Below are 24,699 nucleotides of genomic sequence, written 5' to 3' on the forward strand. Positions count from 1 at the left end.
GTGAAGCTGTGAGTTGTCCTTGTGCACTCACAGAGCTGGCTAGGAGAGAAGAACAGGATGTAGGTGAGTTCTGCACGGCAGAGAAAGAGGATGTCTGGCTCACATTAGACTGCGTTGGAGTTTGCTGCAGATGATCACATCAAAGCGGCTTTGCATTAGCCAGAGCAATAAAAATCCCACTTCAGTGAGTGGCCTGCTTTGAATGTGTTTATATTAGGATGTTAACTTTCCTAGTTTAAAGCCGGCGCAACTCTAAAAATAATATGAACTAATCTGTGCTAAAATGTTTTTTCCTCTCCAAGGAGGTGCTGAACGTGTGATGATGTTCCAGCATATGTACTGGAAGATTATTTTTCTTTGTGTGGCGGAGTGGTAATCTTTCTTCTCTTTAAATGGGATTAATCCAGCTCATCTATCATTTGATAAGGGATTATTCTCTGCCTCTTTGTTGCCTTTTTAATCACGGAATAGATTCCAGATCTCAAGTGCATCATCTAATCTATATCCTGAAGTGATTGAGAGACAAAAACATTGGTGTGGACCTACACGACATCAGATCATTGAAGTTATTTTAACTCACTCATCGTACCGACAAAGGCTAAAACTCCCTGACACATGATCAAAGCACTAGCTCATCTTGAGGATCTCCTTTTTTTCTTTTGGAGATCAAAGCCTTCAAACATCTTAAACTTTTCTGCTCAACAATTAAAATAGGGGAAAAAAAAGCTCCCAGCAGAATAAAGAAAACCTGCAAGCGAACACCCTCCCAGCTAATGATACATCGGCTGGACTTTCAGGCCGTAAATACATGCAGCTTCTCTTTCATTCTTTGATTGTTTTTCCTTTTCTTTGCTTTTTGCCGCCTGGCTGCATTATGTGAAGTAACATCGCAGTGAGTCAACTCAGACTTTCCAGATTCTCCTCTGATCTTTCTGAAACCTCACCCCACCTTGTGAAAACACACACAATCTGTCAAAAAAAAAAAAAAAAAAGAAAATTCCCACCAACGTTTAACATCTCACCTTCTCCTTTCTTCTAAATGTGCCGTGTCCTGCTCAAAAATAGGGTGATTTAGAGGGTAAGAATTGCCAAACTAACCCCCATTCTTGATTCTTATTTGAAGATTTGAAGCCTCATATTTCAGAGAAGTGTGAGCCTGATCTTTCACCTTTTCTCTTCTGGGTCTTAGTTTCCATCGGGGCGCTCAGGATCAGGAGTGAACTGTTACTTCGGTGTGAAAGTGTGCCAGTGTGGAGTCTGGAGTCGCACCTTGACCTGAACCCTACCTGAGAAATACTGAGTGTTTAGCAGAGCAAACATAATATGCTCTACCTAAGCATGCAGCATCTTGAGGGGAAGGTGTTGATACATTATTATGCCTGTCACATGGATATGTGCACTGTGGTGCACAGGTGCAGAGCCAAATCCCATTTAGCAAACTTTGTTTAAATAGACAGTTTATATCAGACAGAAATTTTAGAATAGAAAATAAAACAGAAAATTTAACAGTATTTTAGTGGATATTAGTCACATTTAGTTTCCTGTTTTTTCATTGCTAGATGAAAAAAAAAGTATTATTTTGGATATGCATGCAGTTTAAACATGAATTAAGTGTTACAGTAAAAACTTACAAAATAAAATATTGTGAAAAAAATAGTGGACCACTTAAGCTCTCATCAGTGCTAAGTGAAAGTGACTTTCCAAGGATATGAATCAAACGAGACGACAATGTGAAAGCGCTCTTGTGGTTTTGTAGCACCTGAAAGTCACCTTGCCAGAAGCACCCACTCTTGTAAAGCTCAAAGACCTATTCTGATGAAACTTGACTGTTGGTGTTCACACATGTTCTTATTGCATTTTTCTCCTGATGGAGGACATATAAATTAAGCTAAAACTGGATATTTCTTTAATCAAATTATTGTAAATCAGGAGCTTCTTGAAAAAACTTCTACTAATAAGTCTTCTTTTTCTCCATTAAAAATTCAGATATTTTAGTGAGCTCTCAAGCATAGTAGAAGTAAAGTTTTTTTAGAATATTGAATTGAAGCTTTTTCCTATACATCTAAAGTCTTGATGAGTAAGTAATTACATTATTTTTATTACTAAAGTTTGTCTCACACAATCGAATTTTTGTTTTTGCATTTGGGGATTTATCTTATTTGTTTCCAAAGTGTTAAATAGAAAGTTGTGTTCTCTCTTTTTTTTTGCATCATTTGAAAGTCATTAAAAAGAACAGAGAACTGATTCCTGAAAAGTCTTGTGTATGTGCACAGCTGGGTTTCTTCTTAGACTTTGCACTAAACAAACAGACACCTGTCTTTGTTATTGCCGGCTTTGGTAAAGAGATTTATAGCGTGACTCAACCAGCTGTAAACTTACCGGCTTCTCACTGCAGCTTTATGTTTATGCTTTGTGTGTTTGCGTGAGCTGCATCCCCCGTGATCACTGGCTTTTTTCTTGATGTCTGCAAACCCTAAAAAAGGATTGAACTGAAGAAAAAAAAATGCAAATAAGGCGATATTATGTTGTAAAAGAGTAGGATAACATTTTTTAAGGTTTGTGAGATTTTGCAACATTCATCTGTCTTTAATACTTATTAAAAACTATAGATTTCACTTTGAATGTGGAGAAATTTGGCTTAAACTGCAACAAAGATTTTGGTTTTACAACATAAACTGTTGCTGTTTCACAAATTGCACAATAATAGAACTTATCTTTATTTCCTTCTCTGCTGTAAAGCACTGACCTTCATTCCATTGACTTTTTACCACTCTGTCTCATGAGTATTTAGGACCAGGAGTCTTGAAATGTATCTTTTATGTCAAAGTTTGCACTTTTACAGTTCACAAGTCATTGATTTTATTAGGTGGTGAGAAAATGGGAACTTTTATGGAAACATAAAAGCTCACATTATACCAAAGATGAGGAAAAACTTCCTTTTGGTTCCTTCTGGGTTTCATAACCTTTGTTGCAGTCATTAGATTCTTGATAGTTGGGTCCCATTCCAGTATGTAATAAACCGACAGCTACCGATGACTAAGCAGGCACATTGTCCTTCCTGCTCTGTTAGCGTAAATTAAAACATCTGGTTAAATACGGGCACAAGGAACTGCCAACAGGAAGGACAAGTCTGCTGCGAACTAGGAGGTTTGACAGGTAGAAAGTCAGTCAGCATGATGGGCATGTTGTCATCGGCTGAGCTGGGAAAATAGTCAAGCTGGAAAATGACACTTCAGAAAGCCAAATGTGTTTCTGTTGACAGGAACTCAAATCTATGGGAACAAAAGCAGAAGTGTGTTTTTAGTTTGCCATGATGGTGTGTTTTCATGTAAACATGTACCTTTTCACCGTGTTTTTGTGACAGGACACCAGGCAAACAACGGCAGAAGCATCGGAGATGTTTTTTTTTTTTTTTTTTTCCCCAAATAAGCCATTATTTCATACTGCACATGTAGGGGGAATTACCAGCTGCTTCTATGAGTTCTGCACGAGGATGGAAACAAAGAGTAAACTGGCAAAGTTTTCTTCACTATCTTTAGATTTATCTGTTATTTTATCTGATTCACTTTAGCTTCACGGAAACTGCTATGTTTGGCATCACTAGATCCAAAAACAAAAGAGCACAGATTTCCAGAATGTTTTCTTTTTTGCCAGAAACTCAATCAAAGAAAAGCAATGTACGAAACAAAGAGTTGTGTTTCAAACAACTGTTATTTAAAAAGACTAGATTCTGAAGAACACTCATTGAAGCTCATTTTAATTTCTTGACTTATTTTTTCTTGATTTGCTTTAATGATTTATAATTCAACAAAAATATGAATATTTACTCTGAAATAACTTGACATACAGTTTTTACATACTAGTTATATACTATTTATCCTAACTATTATGCTAACTTAGTTATATGCTATTTGTGCTAACTTATGTGAATTGTTATGCTGACTTAGTTATATGCTATTTATGCTAACTGTTATGCTAACTGTAATGCTATTTCTCTTGATTGTTTATTTTAATGTTTTATGTAAAGCACTATTAATTGTTTCTGTACATGAAATCTGCTATACAAATAAACTTGCCTTGCCTATGCTAACTCAGTTATATGTTATTAATGCTAACTTATGCTAACTACTAATGCTAGCTTAGTTATATGTTATCTATGCTAACTATTATGCTAACTTAGTTATCTGCTATTTATGCGAATTATTATGCTGACTTAGTTATACGCTATTTATGCTAGCTTATACTAACTATTATGCCAGTTTTGTTATATGCTATTCATGCTAACTTTTGCTAACTATCATGTTAACTTAGTTAGCTATATTCTGTCAGATGTAAAATAAATAAATAAATAATTTGCTTGTCTTAAGAGTGACTTGCAGAGGATTTCCTCTTTTAAATTAGAAATTTTAAACCCAAATAAAACCAGATTCAAACATCACATTTAACTATGGAAAATATGAAGCTACATGGCAGATGTTTTCAACTTGCAGTCTTCTATGTGGAATGTAACTGAAAACAAATATTTAAAACAGTATTTACATTATGTAAATCTAATCCCCAAAAGACTACATCATATTTGATATCAGAGTTAGATTTATTGCTGTGAAATGAACAACTGCAGTACTGCACTTCAGTGTTTTTTCCATTAGCTTTAAGCTTTAAATGCTCAGCTGCTCCGGTATCTACTCAGGCAGTTGCTGTGGATCATATTAAGCTTACTTGTCAGTTTTTCTTTTAGAAAAAGTCATTCCTTGGTCATGAAGATTTGTGCAACTGTTTTAAAAATTGCAACTTTTGTTTACTTGCAGATAAATTAGATTTTGTTACAGTCACTGATATGTACACTGCAGCAAAAAATTATACTTGTTAATGAATCTAACAATACGATATTAAAATCTAAAAAAAAAGGAGTTCCATACAAGCATTCAACAGGGAAAAAATAGCTAAAAAAATTAACTGTTAGATAGTATTAGTTCAAATTGAACATTATATAGCCCAATAATGAGCATTTCTTGCTAGTTCTGAGCAAACCGTATGTATTTTTGTGTTTTTATGTACCTAATTGTATTTTATTTTGATTATAGTGGAAAAAAACTACTGTACTAAGTAGAAATTACTAACTTTAGAGCAAAATGAGAATACAATTTTTGGGCATCTTGCCCTATTTTAATAAATCCTCACACAATCTTAAACAATCACTTATTCTTAGAACATAAATCCACATTTAGACTGCGAGTCTATTTTTTTTTTTTTTTTTTTTTTTTAGCTTTAAAATCATATGTTTAAATTGATCTAACAATAAAGTGCAATTTGAGTTTATTTGAGCCTTAAATCAAGTCTTTTCTTTTGTCAAGTGTTTGGAGCAAAAAGAATTTGAGTCATTTTCATTTTTATAGATCCTAGCTCTTAATAAGACAAAAACAACATTTAGGAAAGGTGTAGAGCAAAGAGAAGTAAAACATTTATACCTGGTAAAATATCGAACAGTTTGCAGTCTACAGTAAAAACAAAGAGCGGACAAAAGACGTGATTTTATCAACCGTCACTCTAATATTTGGAGCATCCCTCCTCCTCATTAGGAATCCTCGTAGGTTGTCACCAGAGACAATGACATCCTGAGTGGAGCTGTCACTCTGGATCAGACTGACGTGCTGTCCTGGCAACAAGGGTCAGCAGGTTTGTGTCACATGTGGTGGACCTAACAAAAAAGTGGAGGCCGTAGATTCTTTCACCAAGAGTCTGCAAAAACATTCTTTCAAAACAGGTTTAAAAAACCACTAAAACCATCCTCTCTGAAGCTCAGCGTCACACTAGTAAAGCCCCAGGATGCTATTTGCGGTGTCATATACCATACTCCTGGCGAGACTTCACTTCATTTATCCTAATTTATCTCCATTATCGAGATTTTGCAAACATATGACTCAAAGCTCTCTGCTGCTTTTAACTGACTGATCTGTGTACTTTACGCTGTGTTTTTAAGGTGACGGCTGGATAGCAGCAGAAAGAGCAGATCTGCATGCGTCTACGATAGCCCTGTGTAAATATCATGTTGTGATGGAGCTCTCAGTGACTCCTCTGTGTCAACAAACCGCAGCTCTTTCCTAGGGATGCTTTTCAGGTTAAAAAACCTACACGGATGAAAACAGGCCTATAAATGGCTCTTTCTACCCTATTCCTAGTCAGTCCACTTATAAGACCTTTTAGATAAACTTTTTAGCGCACCCATTTGTATCAAAAGCTCCTTAGTTTGAAAGACACCAAAAAAAAAAAAAAGAAGTGGCCCCTCCATTCTTCATCACAGTCTTACATGTTTGAAAGGGCCTGGCTCAGATATCCAGGCAGGGGCAACAGCTGTCGCTAAGCCACCATCAGTGGCCCCCCTCTCTGCAGGGGCCCCAAAAGTCTCCATCTCTGCCTGCATCCTGACTTTCACTGTCAGTTTTTCCCTGATCAGCCTTAACTATTAATTAATTGCTGAGAAATCTTCTTGTTTTAACTTTGGAGAAAATGTAATTGCTTTTGTTTTATGCAGAGATGCAAAGAAATTGACCCAGGAAGCAGGACAAAGGAGAGGAGCAATCCTTTTATTGAGTGTAAGGCTTCAGACTGGGCCACTCCACCCTGTCTATAATCTGAACTGTTCCACCCTGAGGCAGGGGCAGCTGCTACTGCTGGAGCCAAGGAGCCAGCTGTCCCCTCGCACACACATACATGCCCCTCCACTCATTCACCAGGAACAATGGAGTGGGGATAGGGGCGAGTGTGGCTCATGGTTTTGGAGCGTGCCACGGCGGTGAGGAGGGGGGACCTTCTTAGTCTATAAAGCGTTTTTATGTCGGCTTTGTGTCTCGGCAACAGTTGGCAGCACGTGTGTGGATGTCACGCCTCTTCTCTTTATCCTCCATGAAGAAGAAAGGTTTAGGGTGACCAGGGGCAAACTCACTGACCCAAAGATACAGGGATACATTTGCGCTGACAGTGGAAGGATGTCAGAGGAGGTCCACTAACTTGAGAAAAACATGAGTTTGCTCTTGTTCATGCTGCAATTTCATCATCTTGCAACATCTTTTTCAAACCTACTTCTGTTGTTATCGTCTTTCCAACTCCATTTGTCCAGAAACACACACAAATGTTGTGTTAACTTTTTATTTTTTTGCTGTCAAACCTCTGATTTTAGGATTATCAAGCAACAGAATTAAGATGTTGCATATTTTATTGCATTAAAAGTAAGTTTTGCTCAGCTTTAAAAACAACTCATCCATAGAGTCAATTGTAGCCCCTGATTGGTTCATCTCTATCTCCAACTGCTTCATCCTCTAGCTCCTGCTGCCATTGGTTATCCCCCCCGATTGGCTCACCGTCTGATCACGTTCAGCCTGATTGGTGAAGCCCCAGCGCAGCCATCGCTCTGATTTGCTCCTGTTGGTGCATTCATGGACGTCTTCTGTCCGGCACAGTTGTTTAGCAGACAATGCTAAAACAAGCCCGTGTTTATATGGGCCGATTTACTGGAGTGGCTGAATGAGGAGTGTTAGACATCCACTTTAAAGGGCCCCATGGCTGATGAGACATGCACACTCGGTTGCTCTTGTGCACACACCTGACGGCTGCCTCACACCTGCTGCACCGTCTATGGCTGACTAAGATCCAGATCAAAAGAAACAAGCCCCCGGGGACGTGTGCGTGCGTGCACTGGTGTGTGTTTGCATGCGGCTGTTTGAAGAGAGATTCACTGCTTCTGAACCTGCTCCAACAAAGGGGACGATTTGAATGGGAGGCGACTCATGTCTGGATTTGCTAGAGGAGAAAGCTGGAAGGAGAAGGAGACAAAAGCTCTGCAGTGCTAAATGTATACTGCACATTTCTACTAACACAGTTGAGAGAAAGTTGATTGAGGCGTACACACTACAACTGAAACCCTTTGTTGTTTGATTTTTATCATAGGAATGGAGTTACCCTTTTATTTTAACCAGTGGAAAAAGGCAGCCACTTGTGCGCAAATGCGCAGTTGAACAGGCGAAGGGGGACGCTCAGATGCCTGGTGCTTGTAATTCGCCCACAACGGCAACAAAGTCAGCCTTTGTCATTTTCCAAGTTAGACGTCACTGAGACGGTTTGCTCTATGACTGTACATTAAGTGTGCATGAATCCCCCCCCTCCCCAAATGTGGTGTTTAATACATCAGTGACCCACACCCACAACATGCTGCACACATGAAACGATCATTCCGAAAAGACAGACAGCAGATGCAGAACTTCCTTATTCCCCCTCTTTGCACACTTACGGTGACACACATTCATGCAAACTTACGAAACTGCAGTCCTATTCAGAAACAGTCAAGAGTGAAAGTTTGAATGTGGTTGAGCTCGTGTCTGTGAGCACACATGTATGTCTGTTTGCAACACAGACAGAAGGGTGATGTGCTGTCCAATAGTTGCTGGGTAGAGTTGAGACGTCTGCTGGCTGGGGTTGTGGTTTTTCTAGCCCTCTTCTTTGTTTCACAATCTGTCTGACTTTTTGCTGGAAGAGCAGAAAAGTTTAAAGACCCACACTGATGAAAAATGTGTTTTAGGTGATTTTAGCATGTTCTTGTGCCATTCTTGTGATGATGGAGGACATAGAAAAATGTGTAAAAATTTACGTCACAAACACACTCCCTGCTCCGCTCCATTCTGATGCAACCAGTTGTAGACGACTAGATCCATATATCTTTATTTTCCTCGTCTGAGCTGGAATCTTGTTTAAAACTATACGGCTGGAAAGCTCTAATGCTGTTCGCCATTTTTGTTGCACCAGTAATGCTATAGATTGAAGGCGTGAGGGGCTGTAAGCTAGTGGGAGAGATTCATCAGTCGTGAAGGGAAGGAGGGTGAGGTTACTCTGTCTGCACCAACAGTCCCGCCCACATTTCAGAGGCAATTCAATTCGATTTTGAGTTTACATGGTTTACACATTTGTTTAGAACTACATTAATAATCGTTATGTTGGACGGTTTTCATATTAATTAGATACAGTTCATATACTGTAAAATGTATTAATGAAATTATAATTTGATTGTTAAAACCATACAGTGTTACATCGATTCTTAAATGGAGAAGCTCCAACAATTGTTCTGCTTCTCCTGGAAGACGTTTCAGTTTGGCCACTAGGTGGCGATCGCACTATAGGGCTACACCTTATTCCAGAAAAAGAAGAAAGTATGAAAAAACTGTGCCACATGTTTTGACCACAAATGGTTAATTTTGAGTTTATAAAGATGTTCATTTAGTGAGCAAAGTATGTTTAGGTCGACCAAACGTTAGCCTTAGCCGCCCAATGGGAAATCCCATTATATGTTAGCATCAAGCTAGCGGACTTTAGCATTATGCGTTAGATCGATCTCAACTTTTATGGATCAATTATTGATCTATTAAGCTTAGATTGATTTTGTCAGCCCAGCCCTATCAAAAATGACATTTTGTTTCTTAAAATTAGCTAAAAATTGCATACTTGTGATTAAAAAAAAACAAAAAAAAAAAACACTGGGAATACTTTTTAAATATATCAAAAGATGATTGGGTTGCATTTTTATTGGTTTTGGGGCAAAAACGTTAAATCACCCCCCTCTTTAATTGTTTTCTTGGCCTGTTTTATGACTTTCTTTGATAAACGCAGAGGCGCATCTGAACCCGAGTTAAACCCCTCCTGTCAGCCACCATTCTGAAGAGGCCTCAAGCAAACCCTGGAGCTCCGGGGGGGGGGGCTTCTTTTCAATTCATTTCACCTCTAAGTAAAGAGATCAATCAAGGATTACTTTGCCTCTATACGGCTTTGGATAAACTGATCTTTTTCTTCATCCCTGTTTCCCAGTGATTAGTCAAACGTGACTGCATTTACACACTTTACCGGCAAATAATAATAATAAAAAAAAACAGCCCAGACTCAGTGGATTACTGATTAGATTACGTCTCCTCTTCCCTCGGGGGCACGGCGAGCTGAGGAGCCGCTGGATTTAAGACGGAGGCACAAGAGGATAGAGAGAAATGACAAAGAGGCTCTGTTTTAAACAAATGAACAGCAAAACACACACTTCCACGCAGACGCGCACAGTAACACACTTGTGAACAGCTATTGTTTACTTGCTGCAGCTGCATCCTGTGTAGCAGGTAACACATGGCTCCTACTTTAGATCAGCTTTCACTAACCGGCGCACACAAACACAGACTCTTTGTTGTATTTTCAGCTTTGTGAATGTTTGCAGACATACACAATTACAAATGCACTGTACACTTTACATCATAAGTTTTTTTAAGCCAGTCGTCTGCTTCTGCTCATGCTGCTGAGTTTACAATATTTAACAACTTGGCAGATAGCAGAGCTTTCCTGTGTGTCCAAAGTGATAAAGCGAGTCTTGACTGGAACACAGAAAGATCCTGACAGTAAATGGACTTTAAAACAGGTGCCATATCCAGTTATCACAACAAGACCAGCTGTAGAAGACACACACTCTTGCACAATTAACCAAATAAGGATGGCACACCGGGGATTCCACTTTTTTGTGTGGCAGCTGCCTCACTTTAGTTTAATAGAAGAGACTCATAAAAGTCTTTCTGAATTGACAGAACATAAAAAGAGTCATAAACTTTAATTTTATAGATTTAAATGAACTTTTATTTTGACATCATCATTGCCAGGCTGTTTTTTTCTTCCTTCTTTCTTTGTGTAAGCTGATTCATAAAAAATAAAAACAACAATAACAAAAATCTACTCCTGTCAACACACTGCCAGAAAGGACAAAAGTGTTTGATTAATTCACACACACAAACGCACATGTCCTAATCCCTGCTTCCCGATTGGCTGCCGGAGGAGTCCTGTTTCCAAAGCAACATTGGAATTCCGCATGTGCGGCGCCACCCCTTTCAGGAAGGAGCTGCATGTAAACAAACCCGGCGTGTGCTGCTTTGTGTGGCGTGGTAAACAGAGCGAGACCCTACGACAGGGCTGACCTTTAGGATTGCATGTCGATGAGCTGACTTCAGGGTCAATCTGTTACATTTTTTTAAATATTTAAAACAAAGTAAAAAAAAAAACGTGCAGCAGCATCAACAACCAGTCCAAACACCGTGATGTCACAGCATGTTCAACCTTTGGTGCTGCTGTGTTTGCTTTTCTGGAAGTCTAAAGGTGAGCACAGCTTCACCCCCATGCATAACAACTCAGTCACATAACAAAAAGCCTCCGTTTACAACTGTGAGTGGAAACAGAAGGGGGGGAATAATAAGGTTACCTAAGAACAGACCGGCAGATAAACAAACTCACAACAGTGATACAAAATACCCACACTCTGATACACCTATCTGACTGAACCACAACTCCCAGCAGCCAATCAGATTTCTGTTACCAACAGCAACACCTTATGTTTACGCCCGTCCCGAGCTAATCCCGCCCTCCGATTGGCTGCTCCTCCGGTCCCGGAGCACTGCCCCTTCCCCCCCTTCCTGTTTTCCCCCTCCATCCCCACAGATTAAGTGACACCGGCAAAAACAAAAAGCTTATTTTTGTTTTTCGGCTGTCAAAGTGCACCCACAAAAACACTTTTTTTTGTTTTGTTTTTTTTTTAATAAATGCAAAGATATGTTCCTTAAATGCCCAGAAAAAGGCAGAGGAGGAGGAGGAGGAGGAGGAGGAGGGAATGCATGGAGCTCTGTTGCCATGCACCCTCATGTTACTGGGTTAAGTATGGCATGTTGCTATGAAAAAAACATTGGGTAAGGAAGAGGGGTCGTTGCATCACTCTCCTGAAGAGCCCTTGAAAAACATCCTTTCATAGCGCTGCAAAATTATCATTGCACTTTCAAGTTTTCCTCTGGGGGGAATTTTGAATTTAAATGCAGAAAAAAGAAGCCCTGTCTGCAGACTGGTAGAGGATTCTTGGTTGTTTTTCTAAAGGAAAACCCCTCCCGCGCTCTGTTTTGATCAGCCACGCTACTTTTTTACTGTTCCTCTGTGCCGCCGGAGGGAAAGCGTATGAACATTTAGTTTGTTTTGAATTGTCGGAGGCTGTTGTTGGAGCTCCATTAGATAAGATATGCTGCCAAGAACATGGTCAGTCAGTCCAGATCTGATGATGTTATGCAACACCTCGGTGGTTCAAGGAGCACACTTTCTTTCAACTCCTGAAAAAGAAAAAAACATGTCAGCTCCACATGCGTGGAAAAATCAAAACATGTTGTGGTCACTCTCAGGTTGGAGATCCGGGACACTCTTTCGAAGAAAGTCAACTTGTTTGTGCAAGAGTGGGAGAGTGATGACGAGCCGCTGCTGCTGCTGCATCATCGTTCCCCTAATAACCCTGAACTGTAAACGACGAGTGACGACACAGAACGAGTCAACAAGGTTTTGTTAGCTCTACTCCTGCCTCTTCTTTTTTTATCTACTTCTTTGAATTTTTTACATTAAACGTTGGTACAAAAGCAGAAATACAGTCCTACCGTCTGCACAGTCGCCCTGTCTGCACCTTTTTCTGCTTCAGAGCAGTTACATCCTTCATAAACTTTTCTTCTCTAGTAGTCTGATTCTGCACAAACAAATTCCTCAGACTTGTGGGTAAAGAATACGACACTTCAAACCCTTCATTGTTGCAGTTAAAATGGTTTTAAGCATTGTCACGAGCGTGCCATTTGGAATCCAGACGAGTTGTGGCATTTTTCTATATCTGTCTGCATGCCTGTGCATAGCAGAAATGTGTGATCAGATCAGCAGAAAACCTGCAACTCTTCTGCATCTGTAGAGTTTCTGACCTGCTGCTGTCTCAGAGCGGGGATTCCTGGCATGGCTCGGTGGTGCATGTGCTGCTGGAAGGATAAGTTCAGCTATGTGAGTAATGCGACAGCCTGAGCGAGGTTACAGGCTGCTCCCCATATTTAGCAAACCACTTAGCTTCGTTCCACTTCACCCAGTCGAGCAGTCGGAGTAAACCCAAAAACATGAAAGGAATTTAGAGGCAACGGGGGATAGGAGAAAAGGTGTGCGTGGAAAAGAAGGGGCATTCCTGCATTCACTGAATGCCTTTTGGCTTAACAAGCAGTGAAAATGAAAAGGCTTTCATTTGAGGCATTTTGGCACGTATGGTTTGGTTTTTTGTTTTCATTTTCAATCCTCATTCCTCCTCTGATAATCTTGATCAAAGACCGAGAGCAAGATCAGACTGAGTCTTGTCAGTTCTGGAAAACATTTAACTTGAAAACTATAGTCAAATCAGATTTAATTGACTTTTAAATACTTTCTGTTCAAAAAAGAAAGACAGCAAAGCTCAGTCCAATTATAAATGTAGATTTGTCATTTCTCCAGTTTTTTTTAAGTTTTTTTAAAAGAATAAATGTCCAAAATGTCATTCAAATATACAATGAAGCCCCACACATAAGGATCCTATGGTAATGTTAATATTTCAATCCATTCTGCTGCTTCACAGTAAACACCCTGATGCAATCCCATGGCAATTTCTGGCATGTCAGTTTGAATATAAACACCCAAATGACTACATCCTGCACAAACAGAGGAGGGATTGACTTCTAATTTTAACTCGTAGCAGCCCAGCTAACTTTAGCACAAATAGTTGTCTTTTTGGTGTTGTCACTGCCAAAGACTTTCAACAACAGTTATGTTTGTGTGGTGACCTCATCCGCTGTGACCTGTGAAGAAGAAGGAGAAGAAGAAGAAGGGCATGTGCGTGCCTCCGACCTGCTCCACCAGCTGACACAAACACCTGGTTTGCTGCTCTCTGTGATTATAGGCTCTGCAGAGAGAAAATCCAAGATGGTTGCTTTTGAACTGAGAGGTCTGGATCATGTGAGATCACCTGAGCGGTTGGGTCATCCCGAGAACACAGGTGTGCTGCTCATCTCAGCAAAACTGAAACCATAAAAGTCAAAGCTAAGGAGGTGAAGTCGTGCTGACAGATGGGGAAGGGGGTTTCACACACCGAGAGCTTTGCACACATTGTTTATATGAAATCCACGTCGAGAAATTCCCTCAAAGGTTTCTCTGAGAAATTCGGAAGAAAAAACTTTGTGCTGACTCACCATGCAGTGAGTGAGCTCACTCTGTTAAAGCAGATAGGGTGCAGCTCATCTCGTCAGTGTGACACAGCCTGTACTTAGACGAAAGACACCCAACACCGGCCGTCGGGCCACGGATCTCTCTGCACAGCCAGCCAAAAGCGGCCGGGCCGTGAGCTCATATTAAAAGTACTGATCAGTACTGAGTAGAGCGAGGGGATGCTGCCTGCCATCTCATCGTGTAATGTCATCCGGCTCTGCTGGTTACTGTAAGTGAGACGGAGGAGCGAGAATGGGAAGGAGAGCCCACACTTACCCGTGAAAGAAAGATCTCTGGGAAGGGCAGAGTATCTCTCTCTACCAAGCATTACAGTTGTCTGGGAATATCTGAGCTTCCCAATATAGCAGAAATGATAAAACAACAACATTGTAACGGTAGATTCTTCACTTTTTCTTATGCATTTTAACCCGCCACGCTTCTTTAACTCTTTAATACTTAGGCGTCGCCAGTGACGCATAAACACAAAATCTTTAACATATTGAAAGTTTTCAACCACTAACACGATCAAAGTAATTCTAGTAGATTCTGAAGGAGAAAAGCGGCGTCATGCCCGCTCTGAGACAGCAGCAGGTCAGTATTGGGATGCTATAACCCTCGGTTTAAAATCCAATCATATGTCACCATTGACCCAAATTGTAGGGAAAAGTGTATTGTTGCATCCCTACAGCATACCAGTATGTTTACGTTGAATGTTTCAAACATATATTGTGCTAAATTTTCATCCATCCATTTTCTTAACCTGTTTTATCTCTTTCAGGGTCATGGAGCTGCCAGAGCCTAACTTGGCTACTAATGGGTAAAGGCGGGTAGGTTCCTCACCTGTCATAGGGCCATGCTAAATTTAAAAAGTATTTATTATTTATTTTTTTATTACATTACAATGGGCTTAGTATAAACCAAAGAAAAGGTTTATCTTCCTTGTTAATTTGATTATCACCAAACTATAAAAACATATTTTTTAATTTTTTTTATTTTTTTGGTCTTAATTCAATTCAATTTTATTTATATAGCCAAATATCACAAAGCAATTGTCTCGTTGGGCTTCTTACCAGTAATTGTACAAAAGCAGAAAGTCAGTCATAAAATATAAACAACAGCTAACTGCTAAACTAAGCTAAACAGGCTAAACTAAACTGGTTATCCCTGCCCTTAGACCCTCCTTTCCGGTAAGGAAAAACTCCTAAAAAACCTGATTCCAGGGAGAAAAAAGAAGAAACCTCAGGGATACCCTGACAGCTACATATTTGAATAGTGTTCAACCAGAAAGAACTGGGGTACGGGTGAGGGTGAGGTCCACAACCACGGCGAGCCAGAGCTGAGGTCCACGGCCAAGAACAGGAGCACAGACGAGCCACCTGGAATCTCTCCCACTCCGAGATGCGAGATGATAAGTCAGAGGTGTGGTCCACGGTCAAGATCAGGAGCATAGATGATCCATCTGGAATCGGAAACCTCTCCCACTCAAAGAACAACACATGAATTGAACTGCACCAAACAAAAGCATAGATATATGTTATGTAATACCCAAATCGAACCAAACAAAACCATGACAAAACGCTGTTTTCATCAGAGTGGAAATATAAATATATGGCATTGTTATTTCCTCAAATTTGTATGCCGAGTGAGCCACCAGAAAACTAAAAAAAAAAATCACTGCAGGACTTTCAGACCAGGAAACCAAGACAGCTATTTACCACAAATAGCCAAAACACAAAGGTATAAACTCTTAGTTAGTGGTGTAATCCCAGCTGTTTTGAAGAAGCCAAGTCACATGTCCATGACCATTTACTCTTTTGTTGTTTACAGACTTCAGATAACCTGGTCTACATGCAGGAAAAAGTCCTTGTTGAGATTTTGGCTTCTGAAGCCTCTCTCTGCAAGCTTAACACATGTTTACAACATTTGTAGAGACAAATTCTTGCATGTTTGCCAGTTACTACTCCATAACATGTTCCCACTTGATGGTGTTTTCGGGACAATGAGAAAGCACCTCAAGTGACTGCTTTATAGAGAAGAAAAACAAAATCAGTGAGTCGGTTTGGATTTGGTCTAAATCAAAGGGATGTAGCTTGAGGTGGATATCGTTTTGGCTTGACGGTTCATCACTTTCAGAAGGATAAATGTACATTTATGTTGCAGATAAAGCTTTTCTGTACTGGAATCACCCTGAATAAATGAGATATTACACACTGCAGAACCACATCATCTGCAAATAACTTTATTTTTTTCATAACTGCAAAGGTCTTCCGGCCATGGAGTCACAGCTGGAGTCTCCTTTCACGCTTGCATCCCTTTCCATTATCGCGGCTGCAGCTGACCATGTTGGATTCAGCTTACATGAAATCAGCTGTTCACAGATCATGTTCCTAAATAACTATGAAGACTCTCACTCTGACATGCTGCACTCAATAGTGTGGTGGCTAGTTGGTTGGAAAGTGGTTCAAATCCCCACTTTTGACAGTCAATATGTCCTTAGGCGAGACACTTGACCCCTCAGTGCCTGTCTTAGTGTCTGCCAAATGTGTAAAAGTTTTATTGTTTCTGTAAAGGGCTGCATGGTTAGGGCTCAAAGCGAGGAGGCCGTGGTTCAAGTCCCAGCAAGGACTTTTCTGTGTAGAGTTTGCATGTTCTCCCTATGCATGTGTCTCCACCCATGATCTAAAAGCATGTTCCATAGGTTAATTGGTGGGTGTAAATAACCCCTAGGTGTACATGTGAGTGTGTGACCCACCATTAACAAACAGGTGAAATGTTGAAAGTGTACCTTGCCTTTGCCCAGTAGTGACTGGGTTTTCTCTAGCAACTCCAAAGGGGATTCAATGGGTTCTGGTGAAAAAATAATTTACTTTTTTTTTTTTTTTTGCAAAACATGTTCAAACACGATGCACGGTGGTTTATGTTCTCCTGTCTAGAGAGCATTATTGACTGACACTGGTTTTTCACAGGGAATTCTGGGATATTTCTAGGGTATTTTTTGAGTCCTAGATTTAGGACACTACTACAAAATTTGGAGAAAAACACCGGAGAAAATTTTTTCTCTGAGAGACATCCACTCCTTGGTGCATTTGGTACTAAAATGAGAACATAAAAACTACAAAACATTCTGTTTTTAAATATATTTCTTCATTTTCAATCAAAATTTCCAGATTTCATGGTATTTCTTTCTCTTATGAGGTGAATAAACCTAAACATCCAATGCATCTGCTTCTGGTCCAAGCCTTCTGTCAAATTTTAGAACCCTCAAGCCTCGTTTCCACTGAGCGGTCTGGACCGGACCAGACCGGTACGGTATTTTGAGTGTTTCCATTATAAAATGGACCCACTAGACTGGACCAATTCATGCCATTTTTGGCCCCCTGATGGTTTTAGGTCCATCAAAAATTGGAAGGGCTTAGGGCAGAGCTACTGTTGTCACACAATGAAATCCACTGATTGGCGGAAGGTATTATGACAACAGCAAGCGCTTTTCCAAACTCAAGATCCAAGCCGAAAGTTTAGTCCTCTTTTTGGCTGTATTCTTCTTTGCCTCCCTCTATCTTCTTACAAAGAATATTCAGTTCTTAGCTTTCAGTACTCCCGCCTTATTTACTCGGGGTTAGAGACGCCAAATCCACAAATATAGAAAACTGCGTCAGTTGCACCGTTATGACGCACGGCTACATCATCAGTCTACACCCCACATGCACCAAGATGGCCCAATACTCAACAGAAAAACCTTCTTGAATTCCCCAGACCATTCCAAAATGGACCGGTCAGGTCTGGACCTCTCAGTGGAAATGAGGCATTTGTGGCCCACAAGTCACAAAGTTGACCACTCCTGATCTAGAGTTATTGGTTAACCTACTAAGCATCTTTTAGGACTCTGAAAGGAAGAACCCACACATGCACAGAGAGAACATGCTAACTCTACACGGAAAGGTCCTAGTTTGGCCTTCTCACTGTGAGGCTAGAGCGCTAACCACTATACCACTATACCACTATGCAGTCCGATTCTGTGAAAATTGTTTTTTTATTTCATAATAACCACCAAAAAAAAGTATCTTACTTTGTGGTCCCTAAAACTGAGAAATCTTTCAGATAAGAATGAAAAGGAAAAGCATCACGACAGCACCAGCTACCTGCTTCTTCTGTGCCAAAGTTGAAACCCCTAATGTTTCTAAATCACGGCTCACATCTGTCTGGTCTCACTCTCGTTCAGTCTATCGGAGCTCAAAATCTCTGGCTCAGACTTTGTGCAGACAGTCAGCTGCCTCAGCAGTCTGGACTCTTGCTCCAGGCTTTGGAACCGCAGCCGGCGCAGGGGAGAAGACAGTCGTTCACTCCGTGCAAACAACAATTCAAGCATCCAGAATCTTTTTCTGTTTTCATCTGCACACTTCACCAAAGGCAGCTAAAAACTGCCACATTGTTCTTTGTCCTTGTACTGCAAACGCTGCTGCAACACATAGACTTGAGATAGCAGATAATGTTGAGATGCAGGAAGAAGAAGAGAAAACCCTGACCCCCCCCCTCTACAAAGACTACCCGTACACGATATATGTACGTTTTTACATGAACTGGGTCAATGTTCAGTTAACAATGGTCACTACAGTAAGTTCCTGGAAATATCTGCAACACTTACCCAACTCCATGCCTCTTTGCGGCGTTATAAACCATTTCCCTGCACTCTGTGCAAAAAGAGCTTTTATCTGGGGCAGTAAATATTGCCTTTTTCCAAAAAAAAAAAAAATGAGGTCAAGATTAGAAGCCGTTGCTACGACATTGTTCGCTGCAGAAAACAAATGAGGCTGTCTGAAATGACCTCTTTGCACACGTGTCCCTGCAGATTCCGGCTGCTTTCGGAAACATTTTGAAATCTCTGATAATGTGGACGTTATATATATATATATATATATATATATATATATTAATAGGCAGTAAAAAAATGAGATTCTGTTTTTATTTCACTGATCAGAACTTTAGAATAAGGTTTGACTGCACATGTCAGCATGAATTTCTCCAGAGAGGATGTGCAGAAATGCCCATGGAAGTTCCCTATGTTTCTTGCCTGTAAGTTTCTCCTTCGTGTGATTCGATCTAAGCGAAGCTTCCTCTGTTCTTAGAACGCTGCTCGATTGCCTGACTTCACAACAGTGGAGAAAAACCTTTGGTTTTTCGTGTGTAGTAGAGGCGGTGCACGGTGGTGTGCAGGTGTGCACACACAGGTGTGAGCTCATGTTTGCGGGCGCGTGCGCGTCCAGGCCCGGGCCAGCAGTTGGCTGGAGATCGCTGGGGCTTTGTCAAGAAGAGAAAGACTACTTCCTCTAAAGTTTGTCTGTTTCTTTGATGTGGGTCACAGTTACTGTCAGCTTCAGCCAACTGCTGCTCTTTTTTTTTACCTACACAGATGACCCTAATTTTTGCTTCAGCTCAGTTGCAGCTTTGTCCATTCTTGCATACATGGTTTTAGATTTAAACTATGCATTTTTGCATCATCTTATTAGCACTTGATATTCCAAAGATTTCTGTTTTAGCTGCAATTTATCAGTCAGATGGCAGCTGGGAGAGTGCTAACAAAAGAAATCTGTCTCCTCCACCTTGATTCTAGTGTTAGCACTGTTCCAAACTGCTTGTATGCATTAGAAGTTGCTGTTTTTTGCTCCACTTTTTAAGTTAGACTTTAATCTGAACTTCCACCCACACTTGACTTCTTCTTACTCAAGTTTTCATGTAATTCTGAAGCACTTCCTGTTACGTCTACACTGAATACCCACAGTCTGCAGCAGCTCCCCTCAACTCAGGATAAGATCAGACTAAATGGTGAGAAATACCAAGAAATGAACATTCTGAGAAAAGAGAGTTTGATTCCAAATGTTTATTCACAAAACATTTTAAAATTATTACAATTCAAAACAATGATTGAACTTGTTTTGCTTGCATCATTGACAAAAATAGTCCGTAGAAAAAGTCACAAATACAGCTCAGACCAGGATTTGAAAGAAATCATGTTCTTGTGCCAAGAACCTCCTGACAGCTGCAAGTCCATGTTCAGACATCATCTTCAGAACCATCATCCGACTTTCTCCTCTGTGTTGAGTGACCAGTCCAGCCGCCACACTTTCATAAGTCCACAGCATCTTTGCAGCGCTCAGCTCCCCGTTTGCCTCTCTCATCACTTCTCTTTGCACCATGCATCACAGTCCAGATCCACCAGGCTCTGTGTCCACTTGGTCCTGTCAACACGTGACCCCCCATCGCCTCAATCCACTGGGTAATCCAGAACCAGCATGCTGACCCAGAATGCTCTGGAAGCTCTTGCAGGGAGAGGAAGATGCAGACAGCCTCCTAATCCAGAAACAGAAAGGCTCGACTCCCCCCAGCCGAAGCTTGGCTCTTTGACTCTTTTATCATTAACATCATCATGTGAAGCATCTTCAGAGGAATGCGGCTTCAGCGTTCTGGTAGTGTGATCGTGGGCACCCAGTCGTAGGCATTTCGGCTTTCCTCGCAGAACAGACTCAGTTTGTCCAGAGAGGGGTCTTTCCACGGGTTTGCACTGGGGCTCTGTGGACAGAAAGTAAGATCATGGTCAGAGTCGTGCATGCGTGAGGTAGAGCGGCAGCATGTGTGGAGGATCAAGACAAAAGAGTGATGCATGCATGATTCACCGGCTGCAGGGAGGAGGGGGGAAACGTACCGTGACGAGAATGCAGTGCGCGTCCTTGGGCTCGCCGGTCTCGTCTGCGCCCACGAGGTCGGCCAGGCGCTCGATGTCGTTGACACGCACGACGTTGATGTCGTTGTCGAAGCAGAACGCCTGGATCAGGGTGAAGTGGATCTGAAGGGCGATGTCGCACTCGTACTCCTCATCGGTGGCGAGCACGCAGAACGCCACGCTGTCTGGATCACTGTGCGTAAAGCAAAGGAGGAGATCGGTCAGTTTCACTCCAAAACACCAAAAGGAGGAATAACTGATGAGTTTAAAGGATAGGAATACTCACACATTCATGACTTTTGCAGATTCATAAACTCCAACTGTCAGGTAGTCCTGCTTCTTTGCAGCGAGCAGCAGCTCCTCCAGGGCTGCGCCTGCGCTCTGAACCCTGCACGAGGAAAAGCGCGTTTCATTAACACACTGAAATGTTTCAAATCACAGAAATTAAACCATTATGCTTTTAAAGTAAAATACATACCTATCAGCGTTTGCCATTGTGTTCTCTTGTCCGCAGATTTCCTCCAGAGTCATAGTTATAATCCAAAAGCGCGGCGGAGCAGTGAAGTGTGCGCGTGCGTCTCGGTTGGTGAGGTTGATCAGTCAGGAGTTGTAAATTCTGAGGTCTGAGCGGGCGGCGCGTGCTTTTATAAACGGCTCGCCGTCGTTTCTCGGCAAGGGGCGGGCTCTTCCGCTCCTGCCTCCTACCATTGGCTTAACGCGTGCCGGGTAAGAGGTGGGGGGGAAAGCAAAAGTCCCCGGACAGTTTGAGCTCGAGCTGTTGCCAACCCCACGTGGGGGTGAGATCTCGTCGTTTCAAGAAATCCCCCCTCCTAACATCATTCCCCCTCCTTTTTTTACTTGTCAACATCCAACATCATCACATTGTGGGCAAAAACAAAAAGTCCTTAATGGTGAACTTTAACTCTCAGTGCACAAACTGAATCATTGTGACAGTGTATCTGATGGTAGCAGATATTTTTTTCATAACTGTCTAATTCAGATTATTCAACAAATGATGGAAACATCCTGATCTCCTCCGATAACCTTTGGGACATTCAGGAGGTGGACTTTCCCAAACTTTCCCTCCCTGTCCCTAATAGGCTCCCAATCCTCACTCAACCTGTTGTTGTGTTTACAGTCTGCACTTTCAGAGCTATCCCGGGACAGAAAGCTTGTCCTGACCCGAATAGGCTGAGCTTTTTTTCTCCTTTCTTCTTCCTGGAGGAGTGACCAAGCAGCTCGTGACCGGGCACGCGCCGCTTTTTGTTCCCCACATTGTGGGGCTTTAATTGGCGCGTGTCGCCTTTAACCAAAAAAAAAAAAAAAAAGTCTACTTCCAGTCAGCGGGTCTTCCACCTGCCCCTGTCCGGTGCTTCCGCTACGCACGTGCACACACGCGCGCGCCTTTTTCCCCTCTTTTCATATGAGAGCCTCCTGATTGCCATTAATTGCCTGGAGGCAAATACGCACGTGCCACCTAAAGCAGCCAGTTTATCCCTTTTATTGATGCTATAACGTTACTGGTTCTGTCTTAACTGACAGTCATGTATTATTGATTGTCTCATTAATTCTGAGTATGCATATCTAAATACTTCTCACAATGCATTACAAAATATATATTTCTATTTAACTGCAGAGAACCCACAATTACAAGAACAACCCACACACAGTAAAAGTTGTTTTCTTTGAGCATTTTTTTTTCTTTAAATGAGTCAATTGAAAAGCCACGTTGACATTTTAATAAAAGCAAATGTATGTGTGGCTCTTAAAAAGAGGTGCGTGCACCCCCTGGTGGTATTTAAACGCACTGCAGGGCTTCACTTTATTTATTAAATAAATACATTCAATAAATACTTACAACAATTCTAATTAGAAATAGTTTATGGACAAAAGAAGCATAAAAATAGTTTTTTTTTTAATGTTTGTTGATTTACAATAAAGTACTAAAAATGTATATAATTAATACCAATAATATATATATAAATATTGTTAGAGCAATATAAACAATTCTTATTTAAAAAAAAATCTCACAGATACAAGCACTGTTGTTATTCTTCACCCAAAAAATAAGAAGAAAAACATTTTTTGAATATATTTTGATATATTTTTGTTTCATTGCAACTTTCTTGAATATTCTTTTAAAGTCAATATTTAATTCTATTGTTTTAATGCAACTAAAGCTTTTTCATTTTCCACAAAAGTGCATATTTTACACACTGATTCAGACGACTGGAGGACTTTTGCGCCGATGCGCAGAACATTTAGACAAAGAGCGCCCTCTTGTGGCCGCTGCGCGTGAACTTTCCCCTCAATGTGCGCCGCCTGTCCCGACATGTTTGTTAGAGCGCATGACTCACGATTCCAACCTCAAGCTTGTGATTCACCCACCGCCTTGTATAAGCTGTAATCCCCCCTACAGCTGCCGTTACTGTTAAGGTCAGACAAACAGGTCTGTGGCAGCCCAGTTGTTGGGGGAGCACAGACGCAAAAGACCCATGAATGTACAGTAACACAAGTCATACAAAACAAAATAGTTGTTTGTGAATTATATATTGGGGTTGTTTATCAAGTTGTTAATCGAATCCACTGATATAAAATTGTTTCAAAGTTAAATAAATCAATTTTTATCGATACTGGAAAATACCATTTGGAGCATGGTAGGTTTATTTTACTATAATGTAAAACACAAAAGCAGATTATGAGTGGAAACACTTTGAATTTTGCAAAGATGTGACCATCCAGTGTGGCAGAATGTTCTAATAAAGTTACGTTTTTATGTAGAAAAGCAACAATGGGTTGAGCTGAGTCACACTGGTTGAAGTTTTGGTTAAATATAACCTGGATTGATTTTAGGCCAGTAAATTGAATCGTTCAAAATGAACCAATAAAGATTATAAATCGTATAGTAAACCACGAATTATATGAATTCAATTGTTGTAAAGAGAATTAATGATGAATTGTGCTGAAGCAAGCTTGTATATATAATGTTGATTTAGGGAAAACCCAAATGACTAAATTAGAAACAGACTTCTTGTTAGTTACTTCTCTAAATCTGTAAATAGTGGGAGTTATTATAATTTCAAAAGTTTATAAAGTGCAATTGAAAAATAAAATCTTACAAGATTAAAAAGTGTGAAAAACATTTTACTGTCCCCTTGTAAGATGAGAATTTTTGCACTTTCTGTTGTATTGGACTTTTGAATAATTTTCTATGTCCGCACTATTACAAATAAAATTTAGAAATAAAATCAGGTGTTTTTTTTCAGAGAAAATTAAAGTAGCAAACATCATCCTAATCTTTAAAAATGGGGATTAACATCTTTCCAGTGTCTTAAAAGATATTTAAAGAATCGACAACATTATGTGCCAAAGTGCCAAAAAGTACCTCCTGGAGTCACTCAAGGGTCTGTCCCAGGTCCCCTACTTTATTTTGTTCATTATATCTGCTAAATATTTACAATAATTGAGTTTCTGTTGTTTGCAGACGATACAACAATTATCTACTCAAGAACAAATTTATCTGAACTAATGGTAAAAGATAAAATAGCTAAGGAGATTTTTTTTTTCTGAAAATAAGTTGTTTCTGCATTAGGATAAAACAAAGTTCATGATTTTTAGAAATCGCCAAACCAATTAAAATGTATCATTAAATATTGATCAAGTTTGCAAAGTGAGAGAAATAAAATATATTGAAAATTAAAATGGAAATCTCTCAATTATTAAAAAAAGATTAGTAAAAATATTGGAGCTCTTTTAAGGATTCATTTAACAGCCAATCTTTATACATGCTGTATTGTTATTTTATTTTACCATATTTTAGTTACTGCCTAAACATTTGGGGAAAATCATATTCTGTCCATGGTTTCACTTACAGAAAAAAACTATTAGAATAATCAACAAAAAGGCAG

The 24,699-nt window shown here is 40.3% G+C and overlaps 1 protein-coding gene across 1 annotated transcript; it reads right to left on the bottom strand.

Annotated features, from left to right (window-relative positions):
• Positions 1 to 19,931: 19,931 nt before the first annotated feature.
• Positions 19,932 to 21,428, bottom strand: gadd45ga (growth arrest and DNA-damage-inducible, gamma a). Its single transcript, XM_024274641.2, has 4 exons — positions 21,270 to 21,428; positions 21,078 to 21,179; positions 20,774 to 20,984; positions 19,932 to 20,640 (listed from the first exon to the last, which is right to left on the bottom strand). Exons 1-4 carry the CDS (start codon positions 21,320 to 21,322, stop codon positions 20,527 to 20,529), a joined length of 480 nt encoding a protein of 159 aa, XP_024130409.1. The 5' UTR covers positions 21,323 to 21,428; the 3' UTR covers positions 19,932 to 20,526.
• Between the last annotated feature and the right edge of the window lie 3,271 nt (positions 21,429 to 24,699).

Source organism: Oryzias melastigma, linkage group LG9 (genome assembly GCF_002922805.2).
Source record: "Oryzias melastigma strain HK-1 linkage group LG9, ASM292280v2, whole genome shotgun sequence".
NCBI classification, from domain to species: domain Eukaryota; kingdom Metazoa; phylum Chordata; class Actinopteri; order Beloniformes; family Adrianichthyidae; genus Oryzias; species Oryzias melastigma.

Excerpts from the sequence above, each read along its gene's own strand:
- gadd45ga (XM_024274641.2), bottom strand. The coding sequence starts at position 21,322 with ATGACTCTGGAGGAAATCTGCGGACAAGAGAACACAATGGCAAACGCT. Across the intron at positions 21,180-21,269 it reads ACAATGGCAAACGCTGATAG|GGTTCAGAGCGCAGGCGCAG; the intron begins GTATGTATTTTA and ends TTCCTCGTGCAG. Across the intron at positions 20,641-20,773 it reads CGCACTGCATTCTCGTCACG|AGCCCCAGTGCAAACCCGTG; the intron begins GTACGTTTCCCC and ends TTCTGTCCACAG.